The sequence below is a fragment of the Brienomyrus brachyistius genome, chromosome 7 (genome assembly GCF_023856365.1).
Source record: "Brienomyrus brachyistius isolate T26 chromosome 7, BBRACH_0.4, whole genome shotgun sequence".
Classification (NCBI taxonomy): Eukaryota; Metazoa; Chordata; class Actinopteri; order Osteoglossiformes; family Mormyridae; genus Brienomyrus; species Brienomyrus brachyistius.
The window spans coordinates 31769050-31791122 of record NC_064539.1 but is presented as its reverse complement, the minus strand read 5'-3'; the positions used below and the strand labels follow the sequence as shown (position 1 = coordinate 31791122).

At 51.6% G+C, this 22073-nt stretch overlaps 1 protein-coding gene across 1 annotated transcript in view; it reads left to right on the top strand.

The window, feature by feature from the left end:
• dennd1a (DENN/MADD domain containing 1A) overlaps positions 1-19628 on the top strand; it is a 52885-nt gene extending 33257 nt beyond the window's left edge. Inside the window, exons 13-24 of the mRNA XM_049019749.1 lie at positions 2729-2854; positions 4459-4560; positions 4689-4776; positions 4869-4909; positions 7948-8019; positions 8169-8225; positions 8775-8906; positions 10303-10362; positions 13790-13872; positions 14535-14663; positions 15399-15654; positions 16041-19628. Of these exons, the coding sequence (XP_048875706.1) occupies positions 2729-2854; positions 4459-4560; positions 4689-4776; positions 4869-4909; positions 7948-8019; positions 8169-8225; positions 8775-8906; positions 10303-10362; positions 13790-13872; positions 14535-14663; positions 15399-15654; positions 16041-16820 (1926 nt within the window). The 3' untranslated portion in view covers positions 16821-19628. The remainder of the gene's footprint in view (positions 1-2728; positions 2855-4458; positions 4561-4688; positions 4777-4868; positions 4910-7947; positions 8020-8168; positions 8226-8774; positions 8907-10302; positions 10363-13789; positions 13873-14534; positions 14664-15398; positions 15655-16040) is intronic.
• The last annotated feature ends 2445 nt before the right edge of the window (positions 19629-22073 follow it).

The window sequence follows — 22073 nt, the reverse complement described above, 5'->3', positions numbered from 1 at the left end:
CATCAGTTCTCTCTCGTCCTCCCCTCGCCTGTCTGTCCTGTCCCATCAGTTCTCTCTCGTCCTCTCCTCGCCTGTCTGTCCTGTCCCATCAGTTCTCTCTAGTCCTCTCCTCGCCTGTCTGTCCTGTCCCATCAGTTCTCTCTCGTCCTCCCCTCGCCTGTCTGTCCTGTCCCATCAGTTCTCTCTCGTCCTCTCCTCGCCTGTCTGTCCTGTCCCATCAGTTCTCTCTAGTCCTCTCCTCGCCTGTCTGTCCTGTCCCATCAGTTCTCTCTAGTCCTCTCCTCGCCTGTCTGTCCTGTCCCATCAGTTCTCTCTCGTCCTCTCCCCGCCTGTCTCTCCTGTCCCATCAGTTCTCTCTCGTCCTCTCCTCGCCTGTCTCTCCTGTCCCATCAGTTCTCTCTCGTCCTCTCCTCGCCTGTCTCTCCTGTCCCATCAGTTCTCTCTAGTCCTCTCCTCGCCTGTCTCTCCTGTCCCATCAGTTCTCTCTCGTCCTCTCCTCGCCTGTCTCTCCTGTCCCATCAGTTCTCTCTCGTCCTCTCCTCGCCTGTCTCTCCTGTCCCATCAGTTCTCTCTCGTCCTCTCCTCGCCTGTCTGTTCTGTCCCATCAGTTCTCTCTAGTCCTCTCCTCGCCTGTCTGTCCTGTCCCATCAGTTCTCTCTAGTCCTCTCCTCGCCTGTCTGTCCTGTCCCATCAGTTCTCTCTCGTCCTCTCCTCGCCTGTCTCTCCTGTCCCATCAGTTCTCTCGTCCTCTCCTCGCCTGTCTCTCCTGTCCCATCAGTTCTCTCTAGTCCTCTCCTCGCCTGTCTCTCCTGTCCCATCAGTTCTCTCTCGTCCTCTCCTCGCCTGTCTCTCCTGTCCCATCAGTTCTCTCTCGTCCTCTCCTCGCCTGTCTCTCCTGTCCCATCAGTTCTCTCTCGTCCTCTCCTCGCCTGTCTCTCCTGTCCCATCAGTTCTCTCTCGTCCTCTCCTCGCCTGTCTCTCCTGTCCCATCAGTTCTCTCTCGTCCTCTCCTCGCTTGTCTCTCCTGTCCCATCAGTTCTCTCTCGTCCTCTCCTCGCCTGTCTGTCCTGTCCTGTCCCATATGTTCTGTCTCATCCATTATATCCCATCTGTCCCCTCTTGTCTTGTCCAGTCTATCCTCCCCTGTCCTGTTTGTCCTTCCCTCTCTGTCCACCACCAGCTCGTCAATCTTCTCTTGTCTAACTCCTCCTGTCCAGTCCATCTGTTCTCTCGTCTGTTGTGTCCCATCTGTTCTGTCACATCTGTCTTGTCCAGTCTAACCCCTCATGTTCTGTCTGTCCTCTCCTGTCTGAATTAGGCAAATTCCTTGTATGGTAACATACTTGGCTAATAAAAAGGCTTCTGATTCTGATTCTGTCTTATCAGTCCTGTCTCGTCTTTCTTGTCTTATCCTTTGTAACCCTTCTTGTACCATTTTTCTTCTGCATCTGTTCCTTCCTGTCCTCTCCTCTCCTGTTTGTCCTCTCCTCTCCTCTCCTGTCCTGTCAGTCTCTCTGTCTTTGACTCTTTGTCTTGTCTGTCTGGTTTTCTATCTTTTTTGTTTATCCATTACTTATGCTTGTATTATAAGTATCGTACTTCAGGCAAGTTTGTCACAAATCACATTACCTATTAAAAGTGGCCGATGTAATTAGATTAATTAAATGACATAATCACTGACCCCTTAGAATACAATAACAAGTATGACTCTGTAATTAGTAGTGTATATATGAGCAGAAACCAGCCACACAACTATCGGCAGCCAATGGGAAGGTATCTGTAAACCAAAAACTTGGAGTAAGGATGATAACAGGCCACTTGGAGATGAGACTGAGACTGGGTCAGAGGTAACAGTCGTCACAAAAAGCACAGACTTGGGGTGACGATGGTCCAGTCATGCAGCTGTTTGAGGCAGTACTGAGTCCAGGCCGAAGTCGGCCGCCATGTTCATCACACGGCAGCATCATGCCCTCATTTCGCACCCCATCATCCATCCCTCCATCCACCACACCCGCTACCTTCATCTTCACACTCACACCTTCTGAGGCAGCTTCTGCCTGCCTGATCCCATATTGCTGGACAGTCTGATCTCTTCTAAAGCCTTCTGTGAAGGTTCCTCTGCCTCGTCTTCTGCCATTGGATTTCTCCAAGTTGGAGACCCAGGGACTGGTGGGGCTCAGCCTCCCCCAGGTTAACTCAATTCTCCACTTTAGCTGTTTTCAGATTAGAGAGTCTCAAAATACGAGTAGTGGAGAGTGTGATGTCAGAACAACCTGCAGGTCCCTCATGCTCACCTTCACGTTATAAAGGTACCAGAGGCCATACAGACTTTGCTGGTCCAGCTGTGGGAGACCAGACTGAGACCAGGCCACCAAAACCCACATTGTATGTAAGCACTCCTCTCCTCCACTTTCATTGGAGTTGGGGGGGCTGTCAGTCTGCTTAATTAGCAGATTAAAGACACAGGGAGGGTCACAGTTGAAACAAAAATGGGCCATAACACACGTTAACTCATTCAGTAATGTGATGTTTGTCATTTTATGTGTGTAGGATGTGTGTAGTTTAAGTTCAGTCTAGGGAGTACGGTCTTATTGTGTGCTTAGTGTAGGAGAACGTCTCCGAGTCTGCGCGTGGTGTGCGGAGAACACTCTGAGTCTGTGCTCAGGGTATGAACAACAGTCACGGTCTGCCCTTAACATGTGATCTGTCCCCCCCCGCCCCCCCCAAGGTCTCCTCCCTGAAGAGCCGGCTGAAGAAGGTGTCCACCACCACAGGGGATGGCGTGGCCCGTGCATTCCTTAAAGCGCAGGCTGCGTTGTTCGGAAGCTACCGGAATGCTCTGCACATCGAGCCGGTGAGGGTGTGAGGCGCCGGGAATCATGGGAGAAACCTCAGGTTTCTCTGTCATATATAAAACGTGCTTGTGTGAGAAATGCTTTGTGTATATAAACGTGTGGCAGTGGGCAGCCCTGTGTCCTCACAACCCCAGGGATGGACGTGTGATTCATAATGCGTGTGTGCAGTTGGCATGTTCTCCCTGCGTCACATGGGTTCCTCCACGTACTCCGGTGCCCTCCCGCCGTGCAGAGACATGAAAGTTTGGCTAATTAGTGTATCTGAATAATTTGTAGTGTGTGACTGGAGCATTGTGATGCCCCAGCCTGAACCCCTGGGGTTTGTAATGAGAATGTCTGTGGGCCCTACAGCTCTCAGTAACATCAGCCCAGCTGATGAAAAGTACACATCCCATGCTCAACCTGGAACAGCACACCCCATTTCTGACACAACACTGCCCCCTCGAGGGTAGGCAATGAAAGTGATTCGTCCACAGAGTGAAAGTACATATTAGCCTAAAAGCATGCATATAAGAAAGTACCTTTTTATAGCATCTGGCTTAACAACCTATTTTCTTTTTCCTCCTTAACCGTGGCAGAATCGTAAGGCGTTTTTTGTGTTTTGTCGGGAGGGTGGGCTTGGGGGTCCCCCGCCTCGTCATTAGCCCAGAGAAGCCTCAGGTGATGCCACATCAGCTTCCATAAGGCCTAATTAACCTCATTAACGAGCAAGCCTTGTTTTTGCTAAGGGGCTACAGGTTGCAGCACCTGGGTTGTGTGTGCGCCTCCTGGCCTGTGATCACACTATACTCTTTGTTAGCATTTGGTGGCGGCGCCATTTAATTAATGAACCAAACGCTTAGTCACCTTGCACAAGTTTCTCATGATATGGTGCTGGGATGCCTTCCTGCTTCTAGGGACGGCTTGCTCAGTAGCGCCCCCTTGCTCCTCTTGACAGTAAGGCTGTTTATCGCTTGTTAGTCGAGAACATGGGATTTAGACAGGACTTGCTTCATTATTATTGTTATGATATATTTTTTACATTTATTTTGCATGCTTTTTTTTATATGATGCAAATAAGTGTCTCTTAGATTTTGTTATTCAGAGATTCCCTGAATTCTCATCTGAGGAGATGGATGGATAGAAGGATGGATGGATGGATGGATGGGGTGGAAGGAGGAATGTAATGTTCGCTGGAATGAGGTTCTGGAACTTCGTTTGGACATGTTAAGGGTCAGATTGGGCTGGTCGCATAGATGTCTGGCCACAGTGGGCTGGTGGTCTTTGTGGCCACATTCCAAACAGCTTTCTTACTCTTCCAAGTTCTTCCTGCTGATGGATATTGTACCTCCCACTAGGGCCCAACAGCAGGGCCCCAACACCTCCAGGCCCAGCTCTGTCTCATCCTAGTAGCTCCCCAGGACACCTGGGGCTGTGTGTCACTTAATGATGGAAAGCATGTGGGCCCAGTTGGCAGGAATGTCACTTTGGTCACTCCCACCTGGGACCCCATGACTGGAGATCCCTGGAATTTGTGTATAAATGTTTCCAAAGGTGTTTGCTTTTGGACCGTGTCAGTGTGGGTGTGGAGCTCGTGGCTGACGAGTGAGGGTGTCGTCCCCAGGAGGAGCCAATCACCTTCAGTGAGGAAGCCTTCGTCACGCACCGCTCCAGTTCCATGAGGCAGTTCCTGCAGAACGCCATCCAGCTGCAACTGTTCAAACAGGTACAGGGCTGCGTGCGGGGTGGAGCAGGGCAAAGTGGGGCGCGGTGGGGTGAAGTGGGGCAGGGTCTGGGCGGGCGTGGGGCAGGGTGGCCTGGGGGTCCTCCTCGCAGCTTCTTTCTTCCCTGAAGTTCATAGATGGCCGGCTGGAGCTGCTGAACTCTGGGGAGGGCTTCAGTGATGTCTTTGAGGAAGAGATCAACATGGGAGAGTATGCTGGTGAGTCCTTATATGGCATAATGTTGCCCCCGCTCGCCCTCCCCCTCCCTCCCCGAGACGTGCTCTGATAGCTCCCTTTTTGTCTTCCCCAGGTAGTGATAAGAGTTACCATCAGTGGCTCTCGACAGTAAAGGTCAGTGTGATGCTGCATGTCCCCCTGTACTCGGGACATGTGTGCTCAGATCAGGCCCCTGGTCGTGCGTGTGCGTGCCCCACTGTACTCGGGACATGTGTGCTCAGATCAGGCCCCTGGTCGTGCGTGTGCGTGCCCCACTGTACTCGGGACATGTGTGCTCAGATCAGGCCCCTGGTCGTGCGTGTGCGTGCCCCACTGTACTCGGGGCATGTGTGCTCAGATCAGGCCCCTGGTCGTGCGTGTGCGTGCCCCACTGTACTTGGGGCATGTGTGCTCAGATCAGGCCCCTGGTCGTGTGTGTGCGTGCCCCACTGTACTCGGGACATGTGTGCTCAGATTAGGCCCCTGGTTGTGCGTGTGCGTGCCCCACTGTACTTGGGGCATGTGTGCTCAGATCAGGCCCCTGGTCGTGCGTGTGCGTGCCCCACTGTACTCAGGACATGTGTGCTCAGATCAGGCCCCTGGTCGTGCGTGTGCGTGCCCCACTGTACTTGGGGCATGTGTGCTCAGATCAGGCCCCTGGTCGTGTGTGTGCGTGCCCCACTGTACTCGGGACATGTGTGCTCAGATCAGGCCCCTGGTCGTGCGTGTGCGTGCCCCACTGTACTCGGGACATGTGTGCTCAGATTAGGCCCCTGGTTGTGCGTGTGCGTGCCCCACTGTACTTGGGGCATGTGTGCTCAGATCAGGCCCCTGGTCGTGCGTGTGCGTGCCCCACTGTACTCAGGACATGTGTGCTCAGATCAGGCCCCTGGTTGTGCGTGTGCGTGCCCCACTGTACTTAGGACATGTGTGCTCAGATCAGGCCCCTGGTCGTGCGTGTGCGTGCCCCCCTGTACTCAGGACATGTGTGCTCAGATCAGGCCCCTGGTCGTGCGTGTGCGTGCCCCACTGTACTTGGGGCATGTGTGCTCAGATCAGGCCCCTGGTCGTGTGTGTGCGTGCCCCACTGTACTCAGGACATGTGTGCTCAGCTCAGGCCCCTGGTCGTGCGTGTGCGTGCCCCACTGTACTTGGGGCATGTGTGCTCAGATCAGGCCCCTGGTCGTGTGTGTGCGTGCCCCACTGTACTCAGGACATGTGTGCTCAGATCAGGCCCCTGGTCGTGCGTGTGCGTGCCCCACTGTACTTGGGGTATGTGTGCTCAGATCAGGCCCCTGGTCGTGCGTGTGCGTGCCCCACTGTACTCGGGGCATGTGTGCTCAGATCAGGCCCCTGGTCGTGCGTGTGCGTGCCCCACTGTACTTGGGGTATGTGTGCTCAGATCAGGCCCCTGGTCGTGCGTGTGCGTGCCCCCCTGTACTCAGGACATGTGTGCTCAGATCAGGCCCCTGGTCGTGCGTGTGCGTGCCCCATTGTACTCGGGGCATGTGTGCTCAGATCAGGCCCCTGGTCGTGCGTGTGCGTGCCCCACTGTACTCAGGACATGTGTGCTCAGATCAGGCCCCTGGTCGTGTGTGTGCGTGCCCCACTGTACTCGGGGCATGTGTGCTCAGATCAGGCCCCTGGTCGTGCGTGTGCGTGCCCCACTGTACTCAGGACATGTGTGCTCAGATCAGGCCCCTGGTCGTGCGTGTGCGTGCCCCACTGTACTCGGGGCATGTCTGCTCAGATCAGGCCCCTGGTCGTGCGCGTGCGTGCCCCACTGTACTCGGGGCATGTGTACTCAGATCAGGCCCCTGGTCGTGTGTGTGCGTGCCCCACTGTACTCAGGACATGTGTGCTCAGCTCAGGCCCCTGGTCGTGCGTGTGCGTGCCCCACTGTACTTGGGGCATGTGTGCTCAGATCAGGCCCCTGGTCGTGTGTGTGCGTGCCCCACTGTACTCAGGACATGTGTGCTCAGATCAGGCCCCTGGTCGTGTGTGTGCGTGCCCCACTGTACTCAGGACATGTGTGCTCAGATCAGGCCCCTGGTCGTGCGTGTGCGTGCCCCACTGTACTTGGGGTATGTGTGCTCAGATCAGGCCCCTGGTCGTGCGTGTGCGTGCCCCACTGTACTCGGGGCATGTGTGCTCAGATCAGGCCCCTGGTCGTGCGTGTGCGTGCCCCACTGTACTTGGGGTATGTGTGCTCAGATCAGGCCCCTGGTCGTGTGTGTGCGTGCCCCCCTGTACTCAGGACATGTGTGCTCAGATCAGGCCCCTGGTCGTGCGTGTGCGTGCCCCATTGTACTCGGGGCATGTGTGCTCAGATCAGGCCCCTGGTCGTGCGTGTGCGTGCCCCACTGTACTCAGGACATGTGTGCTCAGATCAGGCCCCTGGTCGTGTGTGTGCGTGCCCCACTGTACTCGGGGCATGTGTGCTCAGATCAGGCCCCTGGTCGTGCGTGTGCGTGCCCCACTGTACTCAGGACATGTGTGCTCAGATCAGGCCCCTGGTCGTGCGTGTGCGTGCCCCACTGTACTCGGGGCATGTCTGCTCAGATCAGGCCCCTGGTCGTGCGCGTGCGTGCCCCACTGTACTCGGGGCATGTGTACTCAGATCAGGCCCCTGGTCGTGTGTGTGCGTGCCCCACTGTACTCGGGGCATGTGTGCTCAGATCAGGCCCCTGGTCGTGCGTGTGCGTGCCCCACTGTACTCAGGACATGTGTGCTCAGATCAGGCCCCTGGTCGTGCGTGTGCGTGCCCCACTGTACTCGGGGCATGTCTGCTCAGATCAGGCCCCTGGTCGTGCGCGTGCGTGCCCCACTGTACTTGGGGCATGTCTGCTCAGATCAGGCCCCTGGTCGTGCGCGTGCGTGCCCCACTATACTCGGGGCATGTCTGCTCAGATCAGGCCCCTGGTCGTGTGTGTGCGTGCCCCACTGTACTCGGGGCATGTGTGCTCAGATCAGGCCCCTGGTCGTGCGTGTGCGTGCTGTTTGCATGTTCTGTCCATGACCTCATGGGCTTGCCCCGGGTTCGCGGCTCCCCCCTGACTGCAGTGTGAGCCCACCTCTCCATAACATCCCCACAGCCCAGCCTGTCTGAAGGCTGTGCCCCCCGCCACCGCCATGTCTCCTTTGTTCTGATAAGCTGTGTCTGTGTCCCTCAGAAAGGCAGTGGTGCCATTTTCAACACAGTGAAAACCAAGGCCAACCCAGCCATGAAGACCGTCTACAAGTTTGTAAGTATGACCTTTTCCACGGTGACTTTCTCTCCTTCCCTGGAGCCTCTGACATGTTCAGCTTATTCACTTCCCTGTGAACCTGTGAACATTCGGCCCACCATGCTGGTGTGAGCCAGTGTTGACAGGGTCGTGCTTTTCACCCACAGGCGAAAGATCACGCAAAGATGGGAATCAAGGAGGTGAAGAGCCGGCTGAAGCAGAAGGCATGTAGCACTCAGCCGCGAGAGAATTGCAGAGGCGTGCTGTAGCCTACAGGGGGAGCCGGCGTTGCTGAAGGGTGGTTTCCCACCTACACCCATACGGCCATCAGAGCTCATACGCATGAAATACTGTTTGACCCTTACTGTGCCAATATGCATTAAAGCAAGTAGCTAAAAATAATATTACCTGTAATAATCGACTTTATAATATATCATTTTACATGGTCAAAAATTAACCGGACACCAATAGGGTTCGTTAAATAGTGCTTTACTGGCTGGTATGATGTCGACTTCAAAGTCAAATCAGATGTATAAAACTAGTAATTTAGGTGTAACTTTTACTACCTTACACAAACACCCCTGGTCAACTTTACTAAGTTAAATTACAGGAAGCTCCTTTCCCATAAACTATGCTTAAACATCACTGGTGTCTTATTAGTGGGGAAAATTCTGCAACCCTGATATCAGCTGTTCTTATTGGCCAGCTGATGTGCCAGTCAAACCCCGACAGTCTGGCCCTGGTCACGTGACACTCGCCTTCCTACTTTCCAGGATCTGACGGAGAATGGGTACGGCAATGCTGCTGAGGACCTGCAGCCACGTGCAGCTGTATCGCCCTCTACTGACCGGAAGGAGTCCCGAACCTGGGATGAGCGCCGGCCAATCACTGTGCACTTTGGGCAGGTGGGCAGGGACCTGTACAGGGCAATGCTTGGGAGACTTTTGAGTTTGAGTGAGATGTGGGTGTGTGGCGAGTGCGTAGGGACGGGCCGCAAGTAGGGTTCAAAGATCGGGGGGGTGGGTAGGCGAGAGCATGGGTCTGCAGACATGGGGGCTGGATCAAGGGGGTGGATTTTTAGACGCAGGGTCTGAGGGGTGGCGTGAAAGGGTGGGTCTGCCGATGCGGGGGCAGGTTGAAAGTATGGGGAAGGTATGAGAGTGTTGATCGGAAGATGTGGGGGGAGCAAGAATGTGTTTCCAAAGGGGTGGGATGAGAATGTGGGTTTGCTGACCTGGGGGCAGTGGGTCTGAAGATGCGGGGAAGCGGTAAGAACGCAGGTCCGCAGATGTGGGGGTGGGGCGTGGGGGTGGGTCCACACTTGTGATATGCTACCAGCCTTAAGATAAGCCTGGGTGTAGGGAATGGACTTCTCTTTGAGATGGTCTAACCCTAACCCTCCCCTCTTCGCCGACATGCTGAAAGTGATGAAGAAGGAGTTTATTAAGTTGGTACCGCCAGCCTCTCCCCATGCCCTCCTCATTAGCTGAGGTCTTCAGCGAGAAAACGATGAAAATGTTTTCCTGAAGGGGACTAAATGTTCATGGGAAGGTGGCGCTTAGCAACATTAGCCTGCTCCGGTATCCATAGAAACATAAGGGGCGATTGGTTGGCCTGACGACCACTTGTTGATCCGCTCATGACACAAAAGCCGAGGGGTTCGTGTGGTATAGCTGAAAGGCCCAGACTGTCCATCCATCCATGTTGACTTTGCATTTTTTCCTAAAATGCGTCAGTCTTTGCTGGGCTTCCCTCTGGCCATTGCCATTTCAATGCAGATCAGTTCATTGGTCGTGGTTAGGCTCTGTCATAGACTTTGGGCTATGCATGTGGTTTTGGTTGGTGTTTAGGGTTCAGCTTAAATGGCCAGGTGGTTAGACGTTAGAGGCTGGTTATTGCATATTTGCACGGCAGTTGCTGTAGTTCTGTGTATGTTGTTGAAAATAAGAGGCTTCACATTTTCGTGTTCTGATCCTAGGGCAAATATTTCAATCAACTCAGGCATTTTAGGGGCACTGAAATCTGAGTTGTAATACAGTCCGGTACCCTACTCTGTTCATTCGGTAGGACACTCTCATGATGATGAACGTGATTCTGCAGCTCATGGGGAAGCCGCTTCTGGTTTCATGGCAGCTTTCACAGCATGGCTTCTTGAAGGCCATGAACAGGCAGTGGTTCTGTGCTTCAGATGTGATGGGTCACCTTGTGAAGTGGATTGTGTGTCTAAGAGCTGTGTGTGTGTGACCATTTCGGACCATCCCCTCCCTGACCGTCTGACTGCTGGGTGTGTCTCTGGTGCAGCCTGCACGAGTGCCACCCCCACGGCCCCCTCCTCCCAGGCTCCAGCGAGACCCCCGTCCCGTGAGTACCCATCCTAGCCCCACCACTAACTCCCACAGGGGCGTATAGGAGCCTGTTACGTGCTGTGCCTGCCACCAGTCACAGCTCACCTTAACACCTCCTCTCCTAATGACTGAGGCCATCTAACCATCTGTTTTCTGCACACTGTGTGTGGATATGGGCTCTTGAAGGTTGTGTTGTGATCTAGATTGTGGTGTTGCGCCATAATTTAAACCCAACTTTCCCTGGGTTCTCACCTGGTTCTGGTCCACTAAACCCAGCCTTCCCTGGGTTCTTGCATGGTTCTGGTCCACTAAACCCAGCCTTCCTGGGTTGTCGCCTGGTTCTCGTCCACTAAACCCAACTTTCCCTGGGTTCTCACCTGGTTCTCGTCCACTAAACCCAGCCTTCCCTGGGTTCCTGCATGGTTCTGGTCTACTAAACCGAACTTTCCTGGGTTGTCGTCTGGTTCTGGTCCACTAAGCCCAACCTTTCCTGGGTTCTCGTATGGTTCTGGTCCACTAAACCCAACCTTTCCTGGGTTCCTGCCTGGTTCTGGTCCAGTAAACCCAACCTTTCCTGGGTTATTGCATGGTTCTGGTCCAGTAAACCCAATCTTCCCTGGGTACCTGCCTGGTTCTGGTCCACTAAACCCAACTTTCCCTGCGTACTCACATGGTTCTGGTCCACTAAACCCAGCTTTAACATTTATTCTTTCCAGGGGCCTGTATCACAAAGTCAGATTCCTTGCTTAATCGGATAACTTTGAGACTGAGTAGCAGTAACTCTGGCTCTTTAATATCACAAAGCCGGTTCTCTTCATAGCGAGACACATCACTACGGTACTTCATGCTGCACGCCAGACTTCAGAGCAGGTTATGTTTCTGAATCACAGATCACAAACAGTGCTTGGACGAATCAAAGAGGAAAAAGTCTGTATAGTCCCTGACATAACTAATGGGCTTTCCCAAATTCTGGAAATGGCTTGTCCATGACAATGCTGTAATTGAGGTAAAGTTAGCTGTATATTTAATATTTAGTCTTATGGCTGTAATATATTTCAACAAACCAGCCTGGCAGTTTTTGATCACACACTTTTGATGTCCACAGGCAGAGATGCACACCAATTGTTTTTTGCTATATGTGCTACATCTTGTTAATATCTATGAAGAGAGGCAGCCTCTGCTGTAACGAGATATCAATTCAGCATTTTGTGTTTATAGCAACTCTTGCACACCACTTGGTTTTCCATGTTGATTAATATTTGCCCATAAAGTAATATCCTAATATTTTCATGTGCACTCACGTTCAAGTGGGTTGCTCCCTTACAGCCACTTGAATGGTGAATGTAGTTATAAATATAGGAACACATAATCTGGATATCATGTAGTGTGCATTGTCCCACAGAGGCCATTACTAAAACCACTTTGCTGGATATGTCTGTCTCATTTAGTTTTATAGTTATTAGTCTACTTATTCTACCTTTTTCCCTTTGAATAATGACAATGTCAGCATCTTTGTTATATGTGTGTGTGTGTGTGTGTGTGTGTGTGTGTGTGATGGATGATAATATTGAATGGGTTTTGAAGGGTGACAAGTTTAACATTGAATAATAAAAATGTGATTATGAATATGAATAAAATGACTAAGAATAATTACAAAGACCACAAAGCATATGTGGAAATTAAGACAAACATTGCTGTTCTTTTAACACAAACTCCTGTATACATATGCATTTGATCCATCAGCTGTCTGCTGCCAGCTTGCCCTGTTGCAGTCCATGCTTACGTGATTACGTGATTGGCTGGTCTTTGCACACGCAACATGCTTTTATGTGCTCAGGGAGTAATCTTGGTTTCAGTTAGAAAAGCTAGTTTGACATAGATTGCTGAGAGTCAGTGTCCTAATACCATTTATCTCGAATTGCATTTGTTTGGTTTAGTCAAGACAGACAGAAACATCTCTTTGAAGCCTGACTTTGCTGAACCAGCTTTGTGATACAGACCCCAGGTTCTGGTCCGTTAAGCCCAGACTGCCCAGGGCTCTCTGCCTGGTTTTATGCGTGAATGTGTTGATTTGCTCATGCTTGACATGACAATATTCTGTGTACTTCATGTGTCTCTTGCGCTCCCTGACTTGTGAAGGTGCTGGTTTTGGGCCTGTGAGGGAAACATATTGCTTATGTATTGGCTGGGTTTGTAAAGGAACCCTCAACTCGTGTGAGTGAGTGTGGGTATGAATAAGCATGAGTGTGAGTGTCTAAGTGTGTGTATTAGTGTTTGTATGAGTATGAGTGTGTTTGAATGTGATTGAGCATGAGTGTATTTGTGTGTGTGTGAGTGCACATAGCATGAGTGTGTGTGTGAGTGTATCTGTATTAGTGTGTCAGTGTGGTTGTTCATGAGAGTGTATGAGTGTCAGTGTGCAAGTGTTTGTGAGTTGGAGTGTGCATTGTGAGTGCGTGTGAGTATGAGGCTGTGCATAAGTTTGAGTGATTGCTCTAAGTCTTTCATCCTTGATCTTTCAGGCATTGATCCATCAAAGAATAAGGTGTCCTGCCCCCCCTTCCCCCCCCCCCCACACACACACAGATTTAGACGCCGCTTATAGCTCTGGTTCAATGAGGCAGCTCCTTCCAGTCCCTCAGCCCCGAATGTGATGCTCTTCTCCATTTGATCAGCATTTGTTCTCTGGTTCAAAGCCACTCAACTCCCCTAATTAGCCTTGCCCCCCTGCCCCCCACCCCCACTGCAAGTTAGACGTGAACAAATAGAGGCCGACAATTCCTCAGGCTGACTTCCATTTGATCTGTGATGCCCCTTGGCTTGGTGTTACTCAGGCCATATTCCCTCCAGGCTGCTCCGGGTGTCCCTGCACATGCTTGCTTGCTCAGCTGCCCCCCCCCACATGGGTGGAGGGTCTCTACTCCTTCTGCTTCTCTGGGTTTCCGACTGTCTTGAGTATGTAGTTCTCGTGTGTGTGTGTGTGCGCTCGCTTGTGTGTGTGTGTGTGTGTGTGTGTGTGCGCGCTCGCTTGTGTGTGTGTGTGTGTGTGTGTGTGTGCGCTCGCTTGTGTGTGTGTGTGTGTGTGTGTGTGTGTGCGCGCTCGCTTGTGTGTGTGTGTGTGTGTGTGTGTGTGTGTGTGTGCGCTCGCTTGTGTGTGTGTGTGTGTGTGTGTGTGTGTGTGTGCGCTCGCGTGTGTGTGTGTGTGTGTGTGTGCGCTCGCGTGTGTGTGTGTGTGTGTGTGTGTGTGTGTGTGTGTGTGTGTGTGCGCTCGCTTGTGTGTGTGTGTGTGTGTGTGTGTGTGTGTGTGTGTGTGTGTGTGTGTGTGTGTGTGTGCGCGCTCGCTTGTGTGTGTGTGTGTGTGTGTGTGTGTGTGTGCGCGCGCTTGTGTGTGTGTGTAAGGACGTCTTTCTGACTCATCTGCTTCATGTGCCTCCCCCTCACAGGCTCGCCCCCCCAGACCCCAAATGGCAAAGAGGCCCAGGAGCAACATGGTGCTGGATAGCTGCCGCCCCTCCAGTCCTGAGCAGTGAGTGCCTGCCCACCTCTGCTCCCTTCCTCCTCTCTCCTCCCACAGCCTGGTCACTGTCAGCAGTATGGTACTGAACTCCTGTTTGTACGATCCATCACAGGCCTGCTGCAGCGCCTGACTGTAACTCTATTCTGCCTCTTGTGGTGTACATGGAGTACTGTAAGACCAGCATTGCATTGCACAGTTAAAAGTAAATGCTGATCAGCTCCTCCCCCAAAATTAGCAAGCACATGACTTACGGAACGGCCTTAAGCCGTCGCGTGGACCAGTACCCCCCAGCATGCCGATGCTCGCCGTGGATTAGCTCGGCTTGTCCTCATTGGTCCCTGGGATGACAGCTGCCTTTGAACTCGAGGCCATTCTGGTGGCTCGTGGGATCATGCAGGGGTGGTCCAGTCTCACTCTCTATCCTTCTCTCTGTCCCCCTTCCTGTATGTCTCTCATTCTGTCCCTGTTTGGTGACTCCCTCAACAGCCCTCCTGATCTTTACCTCGGCAGCCTGGGTTCGTCAGTCATTTGCTCCCTGTTCCCATCCAGGATCTCTATCAGAACATTTTATCCTAAGCTGTGGCTATGTGCCTTTGCCTCTGGGTCTCTCTGGGCATCTCTCGGGTCCTGTCTCGCATGACACCCCCTGTCTGCCTGTCCCTTCTCCCCAGCTCGGTTCGGCCAACACGTCACTACACTGTCTTCCTGTCTGAGGACTCCTCTGGCGACGAGCAGCAGCCTGAAGACGGATCAGTCTGTGGCTTCCCGGAGAGCCTCCTCTTCTCCGCCCCCTTTGAATGGTCTCTCTCTCTCTCTTTTTCTGTATGTCTGTCTCTCTGTCCTGTCCTGTCCCGGATCTACTACTCACCCCACTCCTATTGCCCCCTTGTCCCTGCTTCACTGATTGGTTCATCGCTGCAGGCCCCTCACCCTTTGACCACTTGTCCCTGCTTCTCTGATTGGTTCATTGCTGCAGGCCCCTCACCCTTTGACCCCTTGTCCCTGCTTCTCTGATTGGTTCATTGCTGCAGGCCCCTCACCCTTTGACCCCTTGTTCCCACTTCCCTGATTGGTTCATCGCTGTAGGCTCCTTGCACTTTGACCCCCAGACTGGCTGGCCGCTAGTGTTAAAGTGACCTGTTCACATGTGCTCTGCCAGCGGCAGTAAATCAGCAAAGTGCCTATATCAGTGTGTGATTGGTGGGGAAGGCGTGATCTGTATGGTCCAAAACTCCAATGCTTTTGGCATGATCTTCCCTTTCTAGAACTATGTATATTTAATCTGTTATTACTGTAATAATTATTATTAGTACTAATTAGATATCCGAAAGCCCATCCGTCCCTCTGAAGACGTGTCCTGGTGTTTTGCGTGCTCTCATATGTGCTTGGCGTGATTCCATGATGCAGATACATTATGTTGTGACGTGCTAGCTGGTGTGTTAGCAGTCAGCTGTTGAATGGTGTCAGGTGTGTTTCCGCCTGTTTTTTATTTTATTTTTTTACATGCTCGGTGTGTCTCCTGTTCCACACACCAGGCCTCAGCCCTACAGGTCTCTAAAGGACTCGGACATCCCAGAGGGGGAGGAGGGGCCAGGGGCGGAGCATCCCCATGGCCACACAGCTCCACCCAGCCCAGTGGTGGAGAAGCTGATGGAGGCAGACCTGCTGGGCGATATTTTTGCCAGCCCAGAAGGGAACACGGAGGAGGAGCTACCGGGGCCGGCTAGAAGCCTGGAGGACCTTCGGATAGCCAAGACCCCCGAGGAACAGATTACCAAGTTTGGATATCAGGTCAGCACCATCCCAGGGCCCTGCTGTTGGACCCTTGGGTTTTTCAGCCTCTGCTAGGTTGGAGGAAAGCATCCAACCTTAAATGTGGAATTCAGTCAGTGCCATTGCAGTGTTTCTTACCACTTTATACCTGTCTGTCTGTATTTCTGTGTGTATCTGTGTCTGTGTTTTTGAATATGTCTGTCTGTCTGTCTGTGTGTTTCTGTCTGTCCGTGTGTTTCTGTCTGTCTGTGTGTTTCTGTCTGTCCGTGTGTTTCTGTCTGTCCGTGTGTTTCTGTCTGTGTGTCTGAACGCCTCTGTGTATTTCTGTCCCCTGTCTGTGTTTGTCTGTGTCTGTTTGAGTTTGTGTCTGTCTGTCTGTCTTGTGTCTGTGTCTGTCCCTGCAGCGTATGGATCTGGCTACAGCAGAATACACCCGGACTCTCCCCAGCCTCAAACACACTCACCCCTACAGCAAGTTGTGGAGCCAGGGTCAGGACGACATGGCACTGCCGAGTCGGGCCCCCCAGTGCTGGGAGAGGCCGCTTTCCGTGCCCCCACCGGAGCCATCAGAGCCCCATCCCGCCGTCCAGGAAAAGTCCGACACAGCTGCCATGCCTTCGGCCCAAGCCAGCATCACCATTCCTCGCCCGCAAGGACGTAAAACCCCTGAACCTGGTAAGATGCTGCCCCCCCCCTTGCCCCGTGCCCCTAGACATGCGAACATGGACTCCAGCATGACGGCAGGGGGCCAGGAGTTCCGGCAGGCTCTCAACATGTCGTCGTCCCCCCAGCTCCCTAGTGCTGACCTTCTGAAGCCTGAGAAGGTGGGCAGTGACAGTTTGGACCTGCTGAGTCTCTTGGACCCTCTCAACAGCACCGCCCCACAGGCACCTTCCGTGGGGAGCGAAGACTCCAAAGTATCCGGGTCTCTTTTTGGCCCGCCCCCTACCCCCCCCACGCAGCCGCCTAACCCCTTTACGCAGACACCCCTCTACACGCCTGTCGGCCCAGCCCCCCAATCCTACGCCCCCTCTCCCATGGGAAACCCTTTCTGCGCCCCTTATGTTGCTGCCCCTGCACCCTTTTTCCAGCCGCCCCCCTTCGCCGTCCCTGCAGTACCGCCCCCCTTCACGTCCCCCCCCCCCTGCCATCGCACCAGCCTTCCTGCACGCTATCCCTACTAAGCCATCCTATCCCCCAAGCCTGCTGGACTGCCCTCCAGGCCCCATTCCCACCCCCCTGGCTTTGCCCCCCCAGTCTGAGGAAGACCCCCTGGACCCCTTTGGGGACCTTCTGGCCATGACGAAGCCTGCAGCCCCCCCCAAGCGGAGGGTAGAGGATATGCGGCGGCGGTGGGAGACGTTTGATTAGCCCCCTCCGCTGGACCCCATAGCTGATGAATAAACTCTGAACATCAGGGAATGTGGACGTTTAGGAGGCAGTCCTGCCCTGCCCCTCCCTGGTGGCCATGCTGCTGACTTTTTACCTGCCCCCCAGGAATCAGACTGACGCGACTGCCAATTCTTTGCCTCTGTTACATGCTGTGGTGTTTGATGGTCTTTCAACAGCTACATTTCTTTGGGGTTTGTTCCCCTCGGCTGCAGGCAGCACATTGGCGTCGTGCTAGACTCACATTGGTGTCCAGTAAGCTTTGCTCTGGACTCAGCATCTCGTTGGACTCACCTTAACATTGTGTTACCTTCACACTGACCTTGTGTTTAGCATCATGTTGGCCTCATCCTGGCCTCACCTTAACATTGTGTTAGCCTCACATTGGTCTTGTGTTTAGCATCGAGGTGGAATCACATTGGCGTCACATTAGCATTGTACTGCTAGCTTTGCACTGCCCTCCCACTAGCATTGCAATAGCCTCATATTAACGACGTGTTAGCCTCGTATTAGTGCCGCTTTAGCCTTGTGTTGGCGTCATGTTAACATTGTGCTGCTAGCCTCACGCTGGACTTGCATGACCATTTTGGCGGCTTCACTCTGGCCTCACAATCGCATATTGGCAGCCTTGCACTGTCCTTTTGTTTTGCACCACATTGGCCTCACGTTAGCATCGAGTTGGCCTCACGTTAGCATCGAGTTGGCCTCACGTTAGCATCGAGTTGGCCTCACGTTAGCATCGAGTTGGCCTCACGTTAGCATCGAGTTGGCCTCACGTTAGCATCGAGTTGGCCTCACGTTAGCATCGAGTTGGCCTCACGTTAGCATCGAGTTGGCCTCACGTTAGCATCGAGTTGGCCTCACGTTAGCATCGAGTTGGCCTCACGTTAGCATCGAGTGGGCCTCACGTTAGCTCCCAGCAGCTGTGTCGGCGCGGGGGCTATGCAGCCAGCTTGTTCACTAAAGCCACTCTCGCCATGTGAAGAGCCCAGCGTTTATTACTGTAGATATCTGCTTAAGGGTCAAGCTCCTTTTATTTCTTTGACCAGTTCAAGTAAAGAGCAGAATTTTATGTGATTGTTTTTGAACCTTTTTTGGTGTATTAGTAAGACCAGGGCAAGGTGGTACCAGTTTGACCAAACGTGTCTACGATGCAAGTGACCTTCGACTGGTAGTGGTGGGGGGGGTCACTTCCCTGTGACTCGACAAGGTCACTCTCTCTGTGACCCTGAGACTCTCAGCAGAACCCGTTGTGTGTTTGACGATGTGACAGTCACCATGTGCTCTATAAATTTTTTTCTATATATACCAGCCTCATTTGCTCCTGCCCAGCTCCACCCACCTTTGAAGCTCATTGGCTGCTGGGGCTCTGCCCTTTATACCAAGCAGTAAAGCCAGATACCGCGGTCAAGAGAACCAAGGAACTGCAGCCCTTAGAACCCAATGTACCAGGGTGACCCGGGCTGTCGCCTGCACTCCACCACCAGTGTGTCATGACCAAATGGGTTTTGTTAAAACCAAGGAATTTATTGACGATCATATGAATGTCGTTGTGCAAATCACAATGCACTGGGTCCTAGCAGCGGTCTGATGAAGTCAATGCAGGAGTGTGCAGCTGGGCCGTTCAGCCGAAACCATAGATGTCAGAAATACAGTAGCCTGTCTTCAGAAAGAGTCTCTCATTGGTTCATTGGCAGCGTCAGCTTTCACACTTGGACAGACCACCCACTTTTGTCAAGTGACGCTCTTGGTTTCTTAAGTAGGGAATTAACACCACTGAGCATGTGTGAATCACACACCAACAGGCCTTGATCACCACTGAGCATGTGTGAATCACACACCAACAGGCCTTGATCACCACTGAGCATGTGTGAATCACACACCAACAGGCCTTGATCACCACTGAGCATGTGTGAATCACACACCAACAGGCCTTGCTCTTTGGGAACTTCAACAGGTAATCGGAGAAAACACTAGTGGGCCAACTGGATGAGATTTGATATTTGACCATTGGCATAAACACTGTCAGATTTTCATTGCTCAAAGCACTCTAAGATTTATAGAAATGTGAAAATACAGACTTTCTCCATGATTCCACAGTTGTGATACCCAGAGTGTCTCAGCTTTTGTGTTTTTTTTAACTTGTGAAACTCTAGTTTTGTGTTTGTTTTATTGTTTATTTTCAAGTGAGTCTTTATTTCATCATTTTTGATTAGGCACAGTTTCATTATGAGCAAGCGTGTCGATTCCCAACATGTCACTCACGTTTGTAATGTGAAAGCTGTCGTGGTTCTGAACTAGATGGGCTAATATCTCTGGGGGAATTTTCTGTCTTTACTGGTGCTTCATTTACACAGTCTGAGATGGGGCAGAGCTTCCTCTGTCCTCTAGGGGGAACGTCTTGCCTGTGCTAAGTCACGTGACCATAGCAGTGGCTTTTTCATGCTGTTTGTCCTGGAAAGGATCTCTCTCACTTCTGCCATTGCCGATGACTAAACCATGACGCAGTGTTTCCTGATCTCAGTATTTTATTAAATCCGCCCTTCCCTGCCCATTTCAGGTTTATGGTTTGACAAAAAAAAATAAACAACATTGTACCAAAATCAAGTGTTTGTCTGTCTGATCTTGTGCCTGCTGCCCTTCAGCTTGTACTGGGTTCAGTTGTATTTGGCCTGTTGCGCTGTAAGATCCTGCATGTAGGGGGCGCTGTGTGGCTCTGCTGGTTAAGACAATGTCTGCAATCTGAAGTTTGCCAGTTCAAATCTCAGCGTCAGCAGAGTGATCTCATCATCAGGGCCCCTGACCAACCCCAGGTTTTCCAGGGACCGGCTGATCTGCTTTCTTAAACATGTACATTACTTTGCTAAGTAAATTAAATGTAAGTTCAGCTGAATGTTGAGTCGTGCTGCCAGTCAGTTCCTCCTGTTTCATGTCTTGCTGGAGACTCTGAAGCTGCTCGTAGCTTTAGGCTGCCCCCGTTTGGTGGCCCTTCCTCTTATCCTGTGTTCCTCACATTTCATCAGATCCGTCTGTGAAAATGTGTCATCAGAATTGCAGCAAGATAGCGTCTGTCTTCTCAGTTCCCATTTCTTGATCTCTTTTCATAAATCCTGCATGCCGCATTTTTTGTAGTTTAGCGTAAGTGCTGTGTGTTTGAGAGACAGTCTGTCCAGAAGGTGACAGAATCTCAGGGACATTTGCTGATGACAGGCTCACACACGCCAAAGAGCTCGAAAGCACCTTTGGTTACAGATCACTGATATGCTGTAGGACCTGGATTCAAGACGGTGTGTAAGATCTTTTCTTTTTTTTGTTTTTTGGGTTTAGTGGTTATGATTGGAAAGTTGCCAGTTTGAGTCCCATACGTGACAGAGTGATGTCACCATTGGTGGCTTGAATAAGGGCTCGAACCCTCATAGTCAGTGTGAAGCACTGGGTGTGCAGATAAACGGGGTAGAGGAGATACACTGTTGTCACGACCTAGGAAATTCTGAAACCTAGAAGCTTCACAACATTCAAATATGCATTAGACTGACAAAGACTGTTTATACCAGGGGTGCCCAACTCCAGTCCCCTGAAAATGAAATTCATTTTCGCCGCTTGTATCCACAATCTCATTCTTTAGGTCACTACCCACAGCTCATGACCATAGGTGAGGATGTTAACACCAATCAACCTGTAATTTGCATTGCAAGTCAACGGTCTCTTCATCACAACAGGCCAGGACAACGCCCACGTAAATGCTGACGCCGCACCAATCCGCCTGTTGATTTCCCGGTTAATTCTTGCCTGAATCGTGAACAAGATCCTAAGATATTGGACTCCTCCAGGCAATAACTCGCCACCGACCCAGGTTGAGAACCATGACATTAGACTTCCAGGTGCTGATCCTCATCCAAGTTGCCTCACACTTTACTGCAAACCACCCCAGCGCAGGCGGATGCTCATACTGTAGCTCGATACAGCCAGCAGGACCACATCATCTGCAAAAAGCAAAGACCCAATCCTGGGGTAGATCCTCACTATGGTCGAGGGCTTTGTGTGCCTCTATGTTGTCAGGGGAAGTTGCCCCTGGTAGGGTCTCCCAAGGCAAATGAGGGGACAGGCTAAGGCCTGAAACACACTGGCTGCCTGGCGTGTATCTGCGCGGTTGTCCATGCGGCCTGCGTTACTGCTGCGGCGCTGCTACTGCAAGGCCTAGCTTTTTACATAGTTTACCTTTGATAATGACCATCAATAACAGAATGTTTGATTTCAGTTCATTATAAATTTAATCTTAGGTTTAGAACTATGTGGTCAATTGTAGTAGTAGCAATAATTGTAATAATAATAAAATTATTATTATAAATAATATACATCAATCCTTGAATTTTTTGTGATTTTTGTTTGCTCTCATTCAGAGCAAGAGCACCTAAGAACTACTGTGCTGCTTGATGTTCTGTCAGCTTATCCACAGGATATTATTGCAGCTCACATTAGGTTTACACTCTGACTATAAAGCAAACATAGCCTCCACTTCCTCCTTTAATAACATAATTTGAAAAATGGTTAAAATAATACATTTTTTATTGTTTCCATGTCTATGATACGTAGCCCAGACATTGAAGTGAAGGGTATCAGTTATGTAATTTTGCTGGTATGATGTCAGTATGAGTATTAACAGATCTTTTAACTCTATTTTTGCTGAAAACTGATTATTGCAGAAGTGAAAAATAGGCCAACACTGCAGGGAGGCGTGAGCTGCTCGTCTCATGCTGCCTGTATGGCCATTCTAATCTGTTATCATTGGCAGCAATATGAAAATCAATACTTTCCACACCCTGGATCTGTATGTCCTGGGCCTGAGGCCGACCAGGGCACTGCCTTGGACCCAGACCTGGGGACGGACCTCATAGGTGAGCACATGGTGGTCAGACATTCACCCATGGGCCTCGACTAGCCAAAGCCCCAGTGGGTCCGGTGAACAGTGGGCTGAGCAGCAGTCGAAGGCACAGGTTTTTGTGACATGGGCCGGAAAAATACATTTTAGAGCTCCAATAAAGCCCACA